Source organism: Oratosquilla oratoria, chromosome 34 (genome assembly GCF_046742065.1).
Source record: "Oratosquilla oratoria isolate Oo_2021 chromosome 34, ASM4674206v1, whole genome shotgun sequence".
NCBI lineage: Eukaryota > Metazoa > Arthropoda > Malacostraca > Stomatopoda > Squillidae > Oratosquilla > Oratosquilla oratoria.
Window position 1 is genome coordinate 31,959,737 of NC_134810.1, and position 17,669 is coordinate 31,977,405.

At 38.3% G+C, this 17,669-nt stretch overlaps 1 protein-coding gene across 6 annotated transcripts in view; it reads left to right on the forward strand.

The window, feature by feature from the left end:
- Positions 1-17,669, forward strand: part of LOC143018161 (malectin) — a 397,497-nt gene that overhangs the window by 227,506 nt on the left and 152,322 nt on the right. For all 6 annotated transcript variants that reach the window (XM_076173315.1, XM_076173314.1, XM_076173318.1 and 3 more), the window contains exon 5: positions 11,032-11,089. In XM_076173315.1, coding sequence (XP_076029430.1) covers positions 11,032-11,089 — 58 coding nt within the window. The remainder of the gene's footprint in view (positions 1-11,031; positions 11,090-17,669) is intronic.

A 17,669-nucleotide genomic window follows, 5' to 3' on the forward strand; every position in this document is an offset into this window, starting at 1 on the left:
AAGCAGTACCATCTCCCTGAGGAACCCTATGGCTGGAATGGGGTTTTCCCAGAAGTCCCATATAGAGACTTGTGTTGTTGACATGTATAATTGTGTACAATGCAATCTTCCAAAAATGTGTTGAATAGTATGTGGTGAAGTGGTACATCCTGAACAGATATCCATAGTGCATTCATTCATCCAACTCTGGTAATTTTGATGGGTTGAATGGTGGCTGCACTGCAGTCTGGCCAGGTGGACTCTGGCTTCTCGAGGGAGAGATGATTCAAATGAATGGATGTTGTAAGGGGTTTGAGTATGCACTATTGTATTGTCTTTCAGTCTGTTGATATAGCAATGAGTGATATGATTATTGATATGCTTCATGAGGCGGGTATCTGATGGTTGTGGAAGAATAGAAGAGAGTGTTTGTGTGTGATATAGGTATATAGGTGTTATTTTGATGTTTCTTGGCATGTGTGGATATTATGCCATGTAGTGTAGTAGGTGTACTGTGTTAGTGGAGGCTGTAGCAAGTGTTTGTGTGCCTCTTATGTTAAGGTGATCCTTGACTTTGAAAACTTGCATTTCATGGTGTAGATGGTCTGTAGGTGTTGTATGAAGACAACCTGTAATTGTCTTTAGGTCTTTGTTCTGTATAGTCTGCAGGGTGTTTTGGTGTGTCTCAGTGAAGTTAGAGGCTTTCATGAAGCTTGCATAATTCATCACTGATAGTATATATTATTTGTATAATGTAATTGTAGTTTCTTTGTTATGTTCAAATGTACCTGCAAGTGATTTAAGCACATTGAGTCTAGGTGTGCATTTTGCCTTTGTGTTCATGATGTGTTGTTTGAATGCCATGATAAAGAGAAGTGGTATATGTTAGTGTTCTGTTGTCCAGTCAGTGAGAAGTGTGGTTGTGGATTTGATTGGGTCTATTTTGAGTCTATTAGGAGTGAACCAGTTGTTGAGCATGTTGAGTTATGGTTGTAGTATTTCTGTGGCTCTGTGTTATGATGTGTACATGTGATTGTTATATTATCTTTGTAAAAAGAGATTTATATTTCTGATGTGTTTGGGTGTGGGTTTATTATGCATGTGTAGATTAAAAAGTGTGGGAGATAGGACAGAGTTCTGAGGCACACTGTTCCTAAAGTTTCTGGTGTGCAATAATTGGCCATTATATGACACATAGGCATTGCTGCCTGCCAGACAATTGGCCAGCCATTTTTTGATTTTATTGTGCATATCTGTATCATATGTTTTGTTTGTAAGATTGTGTCGAGGGATGGCATCAGAAGCTTTACTAATGTCTGATGTTATAAGAAATGCTCTGTATGGAAGCCTATGTGAATTAATACCATGAAACTCTTTGTGTAACTTCAGTCAAAAAAGTGTTTGTGGAGTGTAGTGGTCTAAAATTGTGTTGTGATTTGGTAAGGGGGATCTGTGGTATGATGAGTTGTAGTCTAAGGTATTCTATGACTTTGGAGGTGGTGCAGAGAAATGTGATTGGGCAGTGTGATGCTGGAACTGTTGGGCCTTTGTTAGGTTTAGGAATTGTATTTACCTTCATAGTTGTATTTTACAGGAAGGGAGCTATGCTCGTAGTGACCCACTGTTGTTTCTTTCAGCATACAGTTTGATCTTAAATTCTTGTTTAGTTTTTACACTCACTGTTTCTTCATTCAGTTCGTTCCAACTATCTATCACTCTGTGTGGGAAGCTACTCTGTTTTTAGATCTCTTCTGTAATTATCCTTTTTAAGTTTCTTTTCGTGTCCTCTTGTTTTTCTCCTTTCCCACTTTAGTAAATCATCTCTATCAAGAACTTACATCCCTAGATAATTCTGTAGATGGTTAGTAGGTCTCCTCTTTCTCTTCTTTGTTCCAGGGTTGGTAGTTCGAGTTTGTCCAATCTTTGTTTGGAGAGTGTTGGTACCATCTTAGTCATTGCTCTTTGAATTCTTTCTAATTTCTTTATGTTCTTTTTAGTACTAGGTGTCCATAATGTTGCAGCATACTCCAATTTTGGTCTTATCATTGTAACTAGTATTTTTTACCATTTCTTCATCCATGTAGCCAAAAGCCACTTTCATTGATCATAATAAATTGAAAGTTTCTCGTACTAATTTGTTGATGATATGTTTGTCTGGTGCCATGTCATTGGTGATAATTACTTCTGGGTCCCTTTCCAAGTTGACTTTTTTAATTTCCTTTGTACCAATTTTATATTGTCCCGATATTCTATTTTTGCTTTTTCCAAATTCCATTGTACTACATTTCCTGATGTTGAAATTCACCTCACTCTTCTAACTCCATTTCCAGATTTTGTCCAGGTCTATGTAATGATTTGCAATCCTCCTCTGTACTTACTCTCTTGAGGAGTTTTGCATCATCTGCAAAGAAATTCATATGACATTCCACACCTTCATCCATGTCATTCATTTATATGGCAAACATTATTGGAGCCAGTACAGAGCCTTGTGGGACTCCACTTATAATTTCTTCCCAATTTGAGTTCTTGTCTCTGAGTACCACCCTCATTTTTCTCCTGCTCAAGAAATATTTCATCCATGACAATAACTTTCCTTGTATTCCACCTATTAAATTTTTCTCAGTAGCCTTTTGTAAATCTAAGAAGGCACAATCTGCTCATCTGTCCCTTTCTTGAATTATTTCTATTAGTCTTGAGTAAAAGCATATTAAGTTTTGTGGCACATGATCTTCCACATCTAAATCCAAATTGTTTTGGATTTAGTATTTTGTCTTCCAAATTTTTAATCTGTTTACTTTTAATAACTTTTTCAAATATTTTTGCTATAGTATTTGTAAGGGAGACTGGTCTATATATGGTTGGATTTTCTTTGTCCCCTCCTTTGTATATTGGTACAATATATGCATTTTTCCAATCTTGTGTTACTTTTCCTGCTTTGAATAAGAAATCAATTATCTTTTGTATTTTGTCTGTTAGTTCATCTATACATTGTTTCAGTATCCAATTTGCAATTCCGTTCAGCCCATGTGACTTTCTGATGTCAAGGTTTTTATTTGGTCCCTTATTTCTTTCTGTGTCACTGTTATTTCTTTCATTGCAGGGGATCTTTCTCTCTGTCATTCCTCCCAATTTTGTGAGCTTTCAATTTTGAATACAGATTTAAAATGTTTGATAATAATTTCAGCCATTTCTACATCATCCATATACCTGGTATTCTTTATTTCCTTCACGCAATTTCACTATTTCGTGTTTGTCTTTTAGTTTGTCATTTACATATCTAGAATAGTTCAGGTTGGTTCTTGCATTTTTCCATTATGTCTTTTTCATAGTTTCTTTTTTCTTAGTTTGATGTAAATTTGCCATTTGGTCCTTTTTTCCCCCCATCTTTTCCAGGCTTTGTCTCATATCTTTAGCCTTCACTTTTTGTTATACCAACACTTTATGTATATCCTTTTTTGTTTCTTCTTTGGTACATATTTATCTGTTCCCACCTTGTATTTTTCTTTTAATATGTTCCATTTCTCTTCCATCTTTGTTTCTTCATTTAAATTTTTTTCCCAGTTTGCATTTTGAAAAGAAAGAAAAAAAAAAAAAAATATATATATATATATATATATATATATATATATATATATATATATATATACACACATATATATATATATATATATATTTTTTTTTCAAGTCCATTTTATTGTACATTAATCTTCCTTTTCTATGTTTCTCATTTCTTCTCACATCATTTTGTGTCTTGATAATTCTCCCATGCTTCCAGATGTTGGGTATGGTGTTGTTTAAATAGCTATAGTTTACAATGTTGGTGAGTGCATATGTTCTGTGGTCTGAGGTGTTTTCGGTGTATGTTACATTTGTTGTCCAGACCACAAGTGGGTGAGTGCATGAGGTTATGGATTATATGCTTTCACTGTCTAAGAAGGGTGTGTAGATGGAGTCTGAAGGGAAGTCTTTCCTAAGGTGATGGATTGGTCATTAGGGTGGGGGATGAGATGGCTTCTCTGTTCAAAGTGATTTACAAAGGATTACAAAGGTGGAGCATGCCGACAGGAGACCTTTTGGTCCATATCTAGGTCGGATGTGAAAAAAATCATAATAAAATAATAAATAAAAACTATAATAATGTAAATAACAAATAAAATACATAAATAAATGCATAGGTATAGTTAAATAATAAACAAACAGGTAAATAGTAAATAATAATAAATTAACATATAACTAATAATAGATGAAAGTCAGACAGACAAATGATAACAAAACAAAAACAAATAATATAAAATAAATTATAATCATTACAGCATCTTGCTTAGGTGTTTGTCTAAATGATTCTTAAAGCTTTGAACTGAACTACATTGCACTACCTGTGCAGGAAGTTTATTCCATTCATTAACTACACGGTTGGCAAAGTTATTTCTACCTACTTCCAAATGAAATCTATTTCCGGACAGTTTGAGACCATTGTTTCTTGTCTGATTCTCTTTCAATGTGAAAATTTGTTCACTTTTAATGTTGTCAATTTCCTTTAGAATTTTAAAGACCTGTATCAAGTCACCTCTGAGTCTACGCTTTTTTAGGGAAAACAGATTCATATGTTTTAGTCGATTTTCGTATGATTTATTTTTGATATTTGGAATCAGTTTTGTGGCTCGCTGTTGTACTTTTTCCAGTCTGTCAATGTCTTTAATGAAATTCGGTGACCATACGGAAACAGCATATTCCAAATGTGGACGAACTAACGATTTATATAGCTTGTTAATGAGTGATGGACTTTTGAAATCAATAGATCGCGCAATCAGTCCTAGAATCTTATGTGCTTTCTCAGAGGCTGAAATACACTGCTTAGATGATTTGAGGTCGTTACTGATAATTACGCCGAGATCTTTTTCACTATCCACTTTTGTTAACGAATTTCCAAATAACTTGTAATTGTACTTACTGTTATTTTTACCTATGTGCATTACCTTGCATTTACTTGTGTTAAATTTCATTAGCCACTTTTCAGACCATTGCTGTAATTTATCTAAATCTTCTTGAATATCTAATTGGTTTGAGTGTGTTTGATTGTCTGTTTGAGGGTAGAGTAACTTGTGGTGATTGCAGCATAAGAGTGTGGTGTGTGACTGTTGGATAGTGTAATGCTGTTGAGTATCTTGTAGAAGTTTTTGGTGTTTGTTTTGTGATCAAAAGCTTGCCAATTTCATGTTTTTTGATTCATGTATTTTATTGTTAATCTTGGTGGTAAGTGTTTGTATTTGGTCTGAGGGATAAATGTGGGGGTGGCATGTTTGAGTGTGTTGCAGTGTTTGATGAGGCCTTGAATTTCTGGTGTGAAATTTGGGTTGTGTGATTTTCTGTTACCTCTGGTAATGTATTAATTGTCTGCATTGTATTTTGTGTTGTATTGAAGGTGTGCACAGCAGTGTCTATGTGATTGGTGTACTGTTCAGTGATTGGAAGTGTTGTTCTCTCTTTTCAGTGAAAGCTTCCCAGTTTGCTCATTTATAATTAGTGTATGTGTGTCTGTGGCCAACTGGGGTATATAGTGTTTTGGTGGTGATTGGAAGGTGATCAGATCCAAGGGCTCCAACCACTTTCCAAGAAGTTGTTGGGGGGAAACAAGGTGATTTCAGGAGAGGAGTGTGTGTAGAAGGCTTGATGGGAGATATATGTTTGATTATGGGTATTGTCCATGATTGTTAAGCTATGTCTGTAATTTTTATTCCCTCTGTGCTGAGGTTGTTGACATACCAGGCCAACAACTTGGCATTGAAGTCACTGCCCAGGATAAGGTTGCCGATGTTGGTGTCGGGAATTGTGAGGGATGATTGGGGGTGGGATGTATTTACCTACCTAGTTGTATTTTGCGGGAAGGGGAGCTATGCTCGTCATGTCCCGCCTTTGTATCTTGCAGTGTCTAGTTTGTTTTTAAACTCATGAATGGTTTTTGCGCATACTATTTCATTGTCCAGTTTGTTCCAAGTGTCCAAAACTCTATGAGGAAAACTGTTTTTCTTCAGTTCTCTTCTATAGCTATGTTTTTTTTATTTTCTTTCCATGTCCTCTTGTGTTTCTTTTGTCCCAGTTAAGTAAGTTCTCTCTATCGAGTACCTCTGTGCCTCTCATGATTCTGTAGATGGTCAATAGGTCACCTCTCTCTCTTCTTTGCTCCAGTGTCGGTAACTCCAGTTTAGCCAATCTCTCCTCGTATGATAGGTTTGCAAGTGCAGGTGCCATTTTTGTAGCTGCTCTTTGGATTCTTTCTATTTTCTTTATATTCTTTTTGGTACTGGGGGACCACAATGTCGCTGCATACTCTAATCTAGGCCTTATCAATGTAACCAATATTTTTTTTATCATGTCTTCGTCCAAGTATGTAAACTTGTGTTGACTATTGTGATTGTAGATTTATTACCTGTTTGGATTTGGATTGATTGGGTTTCAGTGGTGTTATCAGTGGGAGGGAGGAGATTTTTGGTGGTGGAACACATGCCCACTAAGCATGTGAATTGGTGGAGTAGGGTGACAAGTCTGCCGCTGTTGCTGTCAGTCCGGTCTTGTCTGATGGTGAAATTATTTTTTGTGAATGTTTAAGCTTTGTTTCTTGTATGATGGCAATTTGTATTTACCTAATTGTAGTAAAAAGGCAGTTGTTAAGATGATGAAAGCAGGTCAGGCACCTGGTCTGGATGGATGCCATGCAGAATGTCTAAAAAAAGGAGGTACAGTGATGGTGGACTGGCTGGTGAGGTTATTTAATATTTGCTGGAGAGAGGGTAGAGTGCCGGAGGACTGGAGGAGTGCCTGTATAGTTCCATTTTACAAGGGAAAAGGGGACAAGTGTGAATGTAGTAGTTTCAGAGGGATTAGTTTGTTGAGTGTAGTTGGGAAGGCTTATGGAAGGATCTTGATTGAGAGAATTAGGAGAGGAACAGAGGGAGTAATTGGTGAGGAACAGTGTGGATTTAGGACGGGTAGAGGTTGTGTAGATCAGATCTTTGTGGTAAGACAAATATGTGAGAAAGCTATAGGAAAGGGGAAGGATGTTTTTTTTTGCTTTTATGGATCTGGAAAAGGCTTATGACAGGGTAGACAGAAAGGCACTGTGGGAGGTTATGCAGATATATGGGATAGGAGGAAAGCTTCTATGAGCTGTCAAGAGTTTTTATGAGAGTAGTAGAGCTTGTGTCAGGATTAGAAATGGAGAGAGTGAGTGGTTCAAGGTAAAGGTGGGACTTCGTCAAGGATGCGTTATGTCACCCTGGCTGTTCAACTTATACATGGATAGGGTAGTGCGAGAGGTAAATGCAAGGGTAGTGGGTCAGGGATTAGAGATGGTTAAAGAAAATGGAGAAAAGTGGGAGGTGAGCCAGCTGTTGTTTGCTGACGACACTGTGCTTGTGGCAGGATCGGAAGAGGGATTGAGGTAGTTGGTGACAGAGTTTGGGAGAGTATGTGATAGAAGAAAGCTAAAGATAAATGTGGGTAAAAGTAAGGTGATGAGATGTACAAGGGGTGAAAGTGTCAGTAGACTGGAAGTGAGCATTAAGGGAAAGCGACTGGAGGAAGTGGATAGTTTTTTAGATACTTGAGTGCAAATGTGGCAAGAAAAGGTGGAGTGAAGGTGGAGGTAGAATGTAGATTGAGAGAAGCGAGTAAATGCCTTGGTGGATTGAAGAGTGTAATGAGGAATAGACATTTGGGAATGGATGCTAAGAGGAGACTGTATGAAGGAGTGATTGTGCCAACAGCACTGTATGGGGCAGAAACATGGAACATAAGAGAGGAAGAGAGAAGGTGTTTGAATGTGTTTGAGATTAGGTGTCTGAGAAGTATGATGGGGGTTACTAGGCTAGATAGTGAGAAATGAGGAGGTGAGGAGAAGAACGGGGATGGAAAGGGAGTTGGGAGACAGGGTTGATGAAAGAATATTAGGATGGTTTGGACACATGGAAAGAATGAGTGAAGAAAGACTAGTAAAAGAGGTATGGAAGGCAGATGTGGAGGGAGTGAACATGAGGGGACATCCTAGGATGAGGTGGATGGATGGGGTGAAGGGGGCTTTGGGGAAGAGGGGAATGTCTGTTGAGGAAGGACGGGAGAGGACAGAAGACGGGTGAATGGAGAATGGTTGTATATGGATGATGATGTGATGCATGAGGTAGAATGGGCGGGGGTATGGGGGGTGAGGTAGTATGTGTGAGCAAAATTTGACGCAGCCCAAAGGGATTTCTCCCCGTCTTCTCCTTTTCTGCATGGGGGGACGGAGAGGGGGGGGGTCGCCGATTTAATGAAGCGGCCTTGCTGTGGATGTGCTGTGTCTGGCGACACTGCTTCTGACCCAGGGCAGTGGACAAGGTGCAGGGATGACCCATCATCCAGGAGGTGCTAAGATGAGAGGGAGGGTGGAGGGGTGTGGAGTGTATTGAGGGATGGAATGGGTGGGAATGATTTTATGCCTTTTCCTTTTTGGCTACCTCCCTTGTAAGGGGGAAAAAGCCTTGGTATATGTATGCATGTATGTATGTAGTAAAAAGGAAAGGAGCAATGCGCATTGGGTCCCATCTCCTATTTTTTTAATTTTCTAACATACCTAGACTCAAATACATGTACAGTTCCAACTTCATCTATATCCTTGATTTCCAGTTATCATGTTTAGATTTGAACTCGTGTATATTGTTTGATCTTGAGCTATATCACCTAAGCAATTCCATACATGCATCTCTACTTGACCCTCCATTTAACAGACCTCAATGCAATGGATCCTTGATTTAGCGAACAAAAAATCCATCTGTTATAGAGCCAGATGATGGCCTAAATGTTCATTGCTGTGTACATTTGTCTGATCCAAGTTCAGGCCACCAAAACCAGGTGTGGTGGTGGTGAGCCATGCGGTGAGACCAGACTCCACATGAGGAGGAAGGAAGGAAGCAGGAGGGAGTGCCGGTGTCAGTCCACTCTGCTCTTTCTAGGAACATACATTCAGCAACTTTATTTCTGTTCATTTATTTCATATTTACCTGTTGTGTTTGTTAAAACTAATCAATAATACAACATTACCATATTATTTTCAGGCACAGTATAAGAAATCAATAATTGTACCAAATTGCCAACAATAGTCTTATGTCTGTTATTTACCAATCCTATCCATTCTGTTTATATTTGACAGGAATGGACTGTTCCTTGTATGCATTTGTCCATTAAATGGAGGGTTGAGTGTATATGTAAAACCATATTTCTTCACATCCCTTAGATATGTGGTCTTTCTTAATTTACTCCCATGACCTCTTAAATCCCTCCTATCTTTAATCAGATTTTTTTCTGTCAATGCAATCTATCCCCATTTGTGATCTGAACACTGTAATCATATTACCTCTTTCTCTTTAATCTTTCAAAGTTGGCAGACCCAGTACTTTTAGTCTTTCCTCATATGGTTTATCTGCCAGGCTGGGGACCATTTTAGTTGCTGCCCTTTGTATTTTCTCAATCTTGCTTATAATGTTCATTCTATGTGGGGACCATACTACTGAAACATGTTCCAGTCTTGGACATATCAGGGTTTTGACAAGTTTTTTCATCATCCCTTCATCTATATAGTGGAATACCACTTTAATCTTCTGCAGTAATCCATATATCTCCCACAGTCCTGCTATGTCTGTCAGATGACAGGTCATCTTTTATCAAGACTCCTTAGTCTTTCTCCCCTTTTGCCTTTGTAATGGGTTCACCCCCCAAGGAATAGTTTAAAGATGGCCTTTTGCCGTTATTGCCTATTTCCAGTACTTTGCATATTTTGGTATTGAACTTCATTTCCCATTCTTGGCGTCATGCAAAAGTAGTGTCTAGATCCTTTTGTGTTGATACCATTAATGTTTAATTGTAATATGTTGATGTTATTTATTTTGTACATGTTGGAAGTTGGTGCTTAAAGTTGGAGTACAGGGGAGTATTAGGATTAGGAAGAGTAGGGGGAGCAGAAAGGGAGAGGGTGTTGGGGAGGGTAAGAGTAGGGGTGTGGGCAAGGATGGAGGCTGAGGGTGGGGAGATGAGGATATTTATTTAATTGTAGTATACAGGAAAGGAGCAATGCTTATTGGGTCTTGTTCCCTATTCTCTAATTTTTTTTTATCCTACCACTTAGCCTCAAATTTATGTACAGTTCCAGCTTAATCTGCATCCTTGATTTCCAGTTATCATATTTAGATTTGAACTCATGTAGGGTGAAGTCAGGGGTGGACATGAGGAACAAGTCTAGGTGTTTATGTAATGTTTTATGTCAACAAGTGTTGTGCAAGTGAGGTGGGCTCAGTTTTTCATAAGCTGCATTGAACTGAGCCCTTTGTCTGATGGCTTGAGATGGTGGGTTTGGAGCTTGATGGGAATGTGAAGTTTGTTGTGGGTCCAGGGTTGCTCTCTACATCTCTGACTAGTAGGAGCAGAAGAAGGATGATGATCAGAGAATCATCCCTTGGTGTTGAAAAAATGTGTAGGTTTACTTTTAGGTAAGGGTTTTGGTACTTGCCCTTGGCAACTAAAGCTACTGCCAAGGATTTATGCCACCCTTCAAGGTGGCAAGGGCTTCTTGTGACAGTTTGAGCCCCAGCCTCTACTCGGGTTTGGGGGTGGTCTCAAGACATAGATACCACCACTCCAGGACTGACACTGCCAACACCAAGACCTATAAAGGGGAAGAGGCCCATGGTTTATAGATAGGGTAGTTTGCTGTTAAAATGGTCTTCGATGGTATGTGAGATTCGATTATTTTCATGATCATTTCTATTAGTTTTGGTATGGAAGAAAGAGCAAAGTAGGCAATTTGAAAATGGGAATTATGTGAACTGTTATTTTAAGTGTTGATATTTTGCTGTGGGTATGGAAATAGTGGAAAGTTTTGAGTGTCAGTGTTAATTCTTATTCTAGATATCTTAGAATTTGTAAAGTATAATCTGTATTTGATTTTTGGTAGAAATATATACTGCATTTGATTATTAATAGAAGGGTAAGTGCATCAGCATTCTAATGTAATAATTGTCTTTACAGGGGTACAGGGATAATCCCAAAATAAATGCCATATATGTCATCAAAGGAAAACTAGAAGGTTGGTTTGATGTTTCACTACAATTTTTTCTTATTAAAATGGCCCTCATAATTTTAGAATACAATGGATTGACAAGTTCTTCACAATCTTTGTGTAGATATTACTTGCATAACTAGTGAATCATGGAACTTTATGCACTTTTCATACTGACATTCATCCAAAACCCAATGTCACCTTATCATAATCCTCTCAGTTCATTTTAAACAGATTTTTCTTACTCCCACAATTTGAAAGCTAACGGTAATACAAAATATTATGCACAGGGGTGCAATGCCAGAGTTCTGGAGGGCCTGACAAAAGTAATACCGTATATTAGTAATGTAATACCAATATTTTCATGTTGCCACCAATCAGCACCCACAAGCCATCATTCTCAACCCCTTACCTCACCCCACCAGCCACCACCTACTTGCAGAAGGAACTTGTATTTTTGGTTTCATTATTGTTATTACTGAATTGCTAGATGTATTCTTGAGGTTCTCTTGCCTCATGCATACTTATGATGATTCTCATATTTAATTCACTAATTCTCAATTAATTTCCTTTTGTAAGAGGTGTCATTCTAGAATCAAGCTTATCTGCAACTTAACCCTTTTCTTTTATGTTCAACATCTTTCTTTATTCCTGACCTTTCAGGCTCAATGTATTTGGTGGCATGTATGACCCCCATTTTTCACTAAATTCTATTCTAATGAAACACCTCAGGACAACATACATTTTACTATATTAGATATTTTGGAGAACAGGTTTTATAATCATGGCTATTCATAAATTATAGAACCATGCTAAAAAAAATTATCTACTGGATATTAACACCACCAAAACCAGTAACATGAAGTTTATTCAATAATCCAAGTCATATGACCATGGTAAATGTGCTAAGGCATGCCCACTGAACAGTAATCACAAAAACAGCATGGATGGATATGTCACTAGTGTTGACATGTCATGTGTACCAGATAGAGATACACTATTAATATTACTGAAAATGAACAAGTAATTGAACAAGGCGCATGACACTAACATTGACCAACAATGTATGGCAACACCATCTCCTGAGAATGACATTTGAAGTAAAAATAAACTTTAAATTGTCTATAGTTCAGAAACTGCCATTTATAGGCTGTACAGTAACACCAGTATTGTAACTTTTGATATGTTTGAACATTTGTAATAAATTTAAAACAGTATAAGAATAAGCAGTGTAGCTATGCCAGATGTCTTACATGTCTTGTCATGCAGAGTGTCTGAAGAAGGAACTTACAGTAACAGTGGACTGGCTGGTGAGATTGTTTAATGTGTAAGGAAGAGTAGAGTACTAGAGGGCTGGAGTGTCTGTATAGTTCCACTTTACAAAGGAAAAGGGGACAAGTTTTATTTTAGTAGTTTTGGTGGGATCAGTTTGTTAAGTGTAGTTGCTGTTAATCCCCAGACTGTCTGGCCAAGCAGTCTTGTCTCCCTGAGGAACACCATGGCTGGAATTGGGTTTTTCCTACAAATCCATTATGGAAGTGTATATTGTGTTGTTTGTATGCATGATTGTGGGCAATACAGTCTTCCATAATATGTTGTATGGTATGGGGTGAAGTGTTGCATCATGTACAGTTGTGTGTGATTCGGTCATCCGGTCTCTTCTAATAACTTAGGTCTGGATGGTGGCCACACAGCAGTATGACCAGGTGGACCCTGTCTTCTCAGGGAAGAGAGGATTCAAAGGGATAGATATCAGGAGGTCTGGTATACAGCAATGTGTTGTCTCTCAGGTTGTTGATGGAACAGTGAATGATGTGATTATGGATATGCTTCTGGTGGCTGGTGTTTGGTGGTTGTGGAGGAAGAAGGGATTATTTGTGTGGTATAGGTGGTTAGGTGTTGTTTTGATGTTTCTTGGCATGTGTGGATGTTTTGCCATGTAGTGTAGTGAGTGGGCTGTGTTTGTGAAGGCTGTACTTACCTAGTTGTATTATACGGGAAGGGGAGCTATGCTTGTAGTGCCCATCTTTGTATCTCTCAACATCTAGTTTGTTCTTAAATTCTTGTATGGTGCTTGCACACACTATTGTTTCATCTAATTTGTTCTAGACATCTACCACTCTGTGTGGAAAACTTTTTTTTTTTCAGATCTCTTCTATACCTATCCTTTTTGAGTTTCTTTTCATGTCCTCTTGTTTTTCTTTTATCCCACTTTAATAACTCTTCTTTGTCAAGGACTTTCATGGTTCTATAAATGGCCAATAGATCACGTCTTTCTCCTCTTTAATCCAGGGTTGGTAGTTCCAATTTAGATAATCTTTGTATGTCAATTTTGAAAGTGTTTGTGCCATCTTTGTCATTGCTCTTTGTATTCTTTCTAATTTCTTTATATTCTTTTTTTGTACTGGGTGTCCATAGTGTTGCAGCATACTACAGTCCTGGTCTTATCAGTGTGTCTAATATTTTCTTTACTATTACTTCATCCAAGTAATTAAAAGCCACCTTTATTGGTCTTGGTAAATTGTAGGTTCCTCTGACTATTGTTTATATGCTTGTCTGATGACATGTCTGGTTATAATTACTTGTAGGTCCTTTTCAGAGCCAACTTTCTTTATTTCCTTCAAACCGATTTTATATTGTCCTGATATATATCAATCAATCAATCAAATCAGCCATCCTGAGTCCACTGCTGAACAAAGGCCTCCTTCATAGCATTCCATGATTCACACAACCGTGCCACTCTCTGCCATGTCACTCCTGCAAACTTCTTGATCTTGTCTCTCCACCTTCTGTCTGGTCTCCCTCTTCCATGCTTCCTATCTCGCGGCGTCCATTCAGTAACGCATTTGCTCCATCGTTCATCAGTCGTTCGCACCAACTTACCTGCCCAATTCCACTTCCTCTCTTTTACTGCTTCCACAATATCTTTCACTCTAGTCTGCTCTCTCACCCAACTTGCTCTCTTTCAGTCTCTCAGTGTTATTCCCATCATTGATCTCTCCATTCTCCTCTGTGCAGTCTTTAGCTTTGTTTCCATCGCCCTCATCAGCTTCCAAGTCTCACATCCGTAGATTATTGCTGGTAGAATGCATTGGTTGTAAACTTTACGTTTCAGACATAAAGGTAGAGAGCCTCTCAGGATTTTATTATACTTACCAAACATTTTCCAACCAATTGTAATGCGTCTTTTTATCTCGTTATCATGATCTTTCGTCACCTTCACCATCTGACCTAAATAATTATACTCTTCAACTTCCTCAAGACTCTCATCATCAATTACAATCTCTTTGCTTTGAATTTTCGTGTTGAACATTACTTTGGTTTTACTCTTATTCATTTTTAAACCTACTTTGATACTTTCCTTGTTTAGATCGCTCAGCATATCTTGCAAGTTGTCTGCTCTTTCTGAAATAAGAATGATGTCATCTGCAAATCTTAGGTGGTTCAAATATTCGCCATTAATCTTCAAACCTTTCTTTTCCCAACTCAACCTTCTGAAAATATCTTCTAAACAAGCTGTAAATAGTTTGGGTGAAATTGTATCGCCTTGCCATACTCCTTTCTCGATTTTAATCTTTTCTGTATCTTTATGAAGTCGAACTATAGCGGTACCTTTCGAATAAATCTTTTCTAAAACTCTTACGATCTGTTCGTTTGTACCCTGTTTGCGTAGCAAGTTTAGTATTGCTATTTGTTCTACTGAATCAAAGGCCTTCTCGTAATCTACAAAAGCTAAACACAGAGGTATATTATATTCTGTCGTTTTCTCGATTTGTTGGTTTATCGCCTGCAAATGGTCTAGAGTTGAATATCCGCTTCTAAAGCCTGCCTGTTCTCTCGGTTGGTTTCCATCTAAAACTTGACTCAGTCTATTTGTAAGGATCTTGGAGAATACTTTATATATGTTTGATAGCAAGCTAATCGGTCGATAGTTACTAAGGTCCTTCTGGTCTCCTTTTTTATGAATCAAAATCACTATAGCATTGCACCACGCATCCGGAACGCTCTCTTGACGTAAGCACTGGGTGTACAACTCAGCTAATTTAATATGAACTAATATACCAGCGTCTTTCAGTAGATCTATTGATATACCATCTTCCCCAGGTGCTTTTCCTCTTTTCATAGTTTTTAGAGCAAATTCTACTTCCTTTGTAATCTCTGGTACACTACTAACGTCTACACATGAATTTACTGACTCAACTACGGCCTTCGAAGAGTAAAGCTCTTGGTAAAATTCTTCTACTCTTTTTACCATTTTTTCTCTAGATTTAATTATTTCTCCATTTCTATCTTTCAAACATATCATCTGCTGTCTTCCTAAAGCATGTTTACGCTCGGTCACTTTAATACTTTTACCTTTCCGAATAGTTTCTTCTATTTCGTCCATGTTTCTCTTTCTTTTTTCTAATCTCTGCCTTTTGTTGATAAGCTTGTTTAGTTGTACTCTTTCTATTTCGTCTCTACTGCTTTTAATCTGCATGTTCCTTCTTTTAATTAGGTCATTTGTAGCTTTGGAGTATTTGTTTTCGCTAATGTTTTTTGTACTTCCTACTTTCTCTGCTGATTCCTTAATGATATTCACTAAATTCACATTGATATCTTCCACACTGTCCTCGTTAGTTCTTAGAGATTCGAATCTATTTTTAATTTCTAACTGAAATATCTTTTTATTATCCTTAACCTTTGCAAGGCTTATTTTCCTTTTTAAAACTAGTTTATTTCTCTCGGCTCTGAAGTTGAATTTAGCTGTGCATCCTACCATTCTATGGTCACTCCCTATGTTGACTTTATTTATCACCGTAACATTGCTAACGCTTTTGCTCTCATCTCCTAATATGAAGTCTATTTCATTCTTTGTTGTTCCATTTGGACTTCTCCATGTCCATTTACGACCTACACGCTTTTGGAAGAAAGTGTTCATTATCCCCATATTGTAGTTCTCAGCAAAATTGACTAACATCTCACCTCTGTCATTTCTTTCACCTACTCCAAACTTCCCAATGCACGTCTCATCTCCCATCGTCTTCCCTACTTTAGCATTAAAGTCTCCTATTACCAAAGTGTACTTACTTTTTTCTTGATCCATTACTTGATTTAAATCATCACAGAAGGACTCAATTTCCTCGTCTGAACTCTGTGAAGTTGGTGCATAAACCTGAACTATTTTTATAGTGTACCTTTTACACAGCCTAATCACAATCCAAGCTACCCTGTCCGATAAACTACTGAATTTGATTACGTTACCCGCAACCTCTCGGTTGATCAAGAATCCTACTCCACTACATCTTTCTTTGTCCTTACCTCTATAGTAGAACAGGTGGTGACCATCTTGTAATTGTATCAGCTTTTCTTCCGTTCTTCGGACTTCGCTCAGTCCTACGATGTCCCACTTGATATTGTCTAGTTCTTCCATTAAACTCTCCAGTCTGTGGTCTTCTGAGAGACTTCTTACGTTGTAAGTATAGATCTTCATTTTCTTCATGTTGTTTAATGTCCAAGACTTGGATCTGCTTGGACAGTGCTTACTCACATTCGGTGGCACACTGCCCGTAAGCACACGAGGCAATGCGGTTGGACCTTTGGGTGACGATGATCCAACAGGAACGCCCGGTTTTCTTTTGATTGTGCTATTCATATTCATGTTGGCTATGAAGGGGGGTTGGCAGTAATCTCACCTCCTTGCCAACTGGTTTCTGGTGAGATATTTCTCTGGTGTCACCTTATTATATTCAGTGAAGCCCTATATCTATAGGGTGCCCAATGGTCCACGCCGTCATTATGACGGTACCCCATATATCTATGAGGAATTTCCCTGTTTGCCATCAGGGACGTGTCAGTTAGCAGTGGGTCCTGCAACTGTGTGTTTGAGCTGCTCTTTGTCTGATCTTTCTTACAAAACCTGTTCGATATGGGTGACCCTGCAGAGATTTCCTCTCTATCGACATAGCTTTTGTAATCATGAAGATTCTCAAGCCTATCCACCACGTCAAGGTGTCAACTCTCAGATAGGTTGATATATATATATATATATATATGCATGCATTGTTAAAATCGACAGCGTTAGTGAGGTTGTTGATCTTCTTGTGAGTATTCTCCAGTTTTCTAACCAATATTCTGCCATTTGGAGGGTGGGCATAGACCAAGTTGCCAAAATGATTCATTTATTTCAACGTTTCGTCTAACAAAGAGACATCTTCAGGAAATTCTGTAACATAGATAATAATGACGTACAGAAATAAAGAAAACAACATGTGAATCTAAACAATTATACAAATATAGAAATAAATATCAATAAATGCGCAAATTCACACAAATTAACACTATACATGGGCTGATGGGGACCGTTACTTACAATAGTTAAAAGGTCCGATGAAATGACGAAGAAAACCCTTCGCTCGGTGACATATAAATACGCACCTAGCCAGCTTGGGTGGTGGTGGAGGGCGGGAGAGGGGGCGGGGGTGGTATCTCATTAATATGTGAAGAAGAGGGTTGGGGGAGGGGTTGGGGGGTTAGGGGGTTGCGGGGTCGGTTGGGGGGAGGATGGAAGGAGTGGGTGGGAGGAGGTGGAGGGGGGGGTTTCGGAGAGAGATCATGCTCGGTAGTA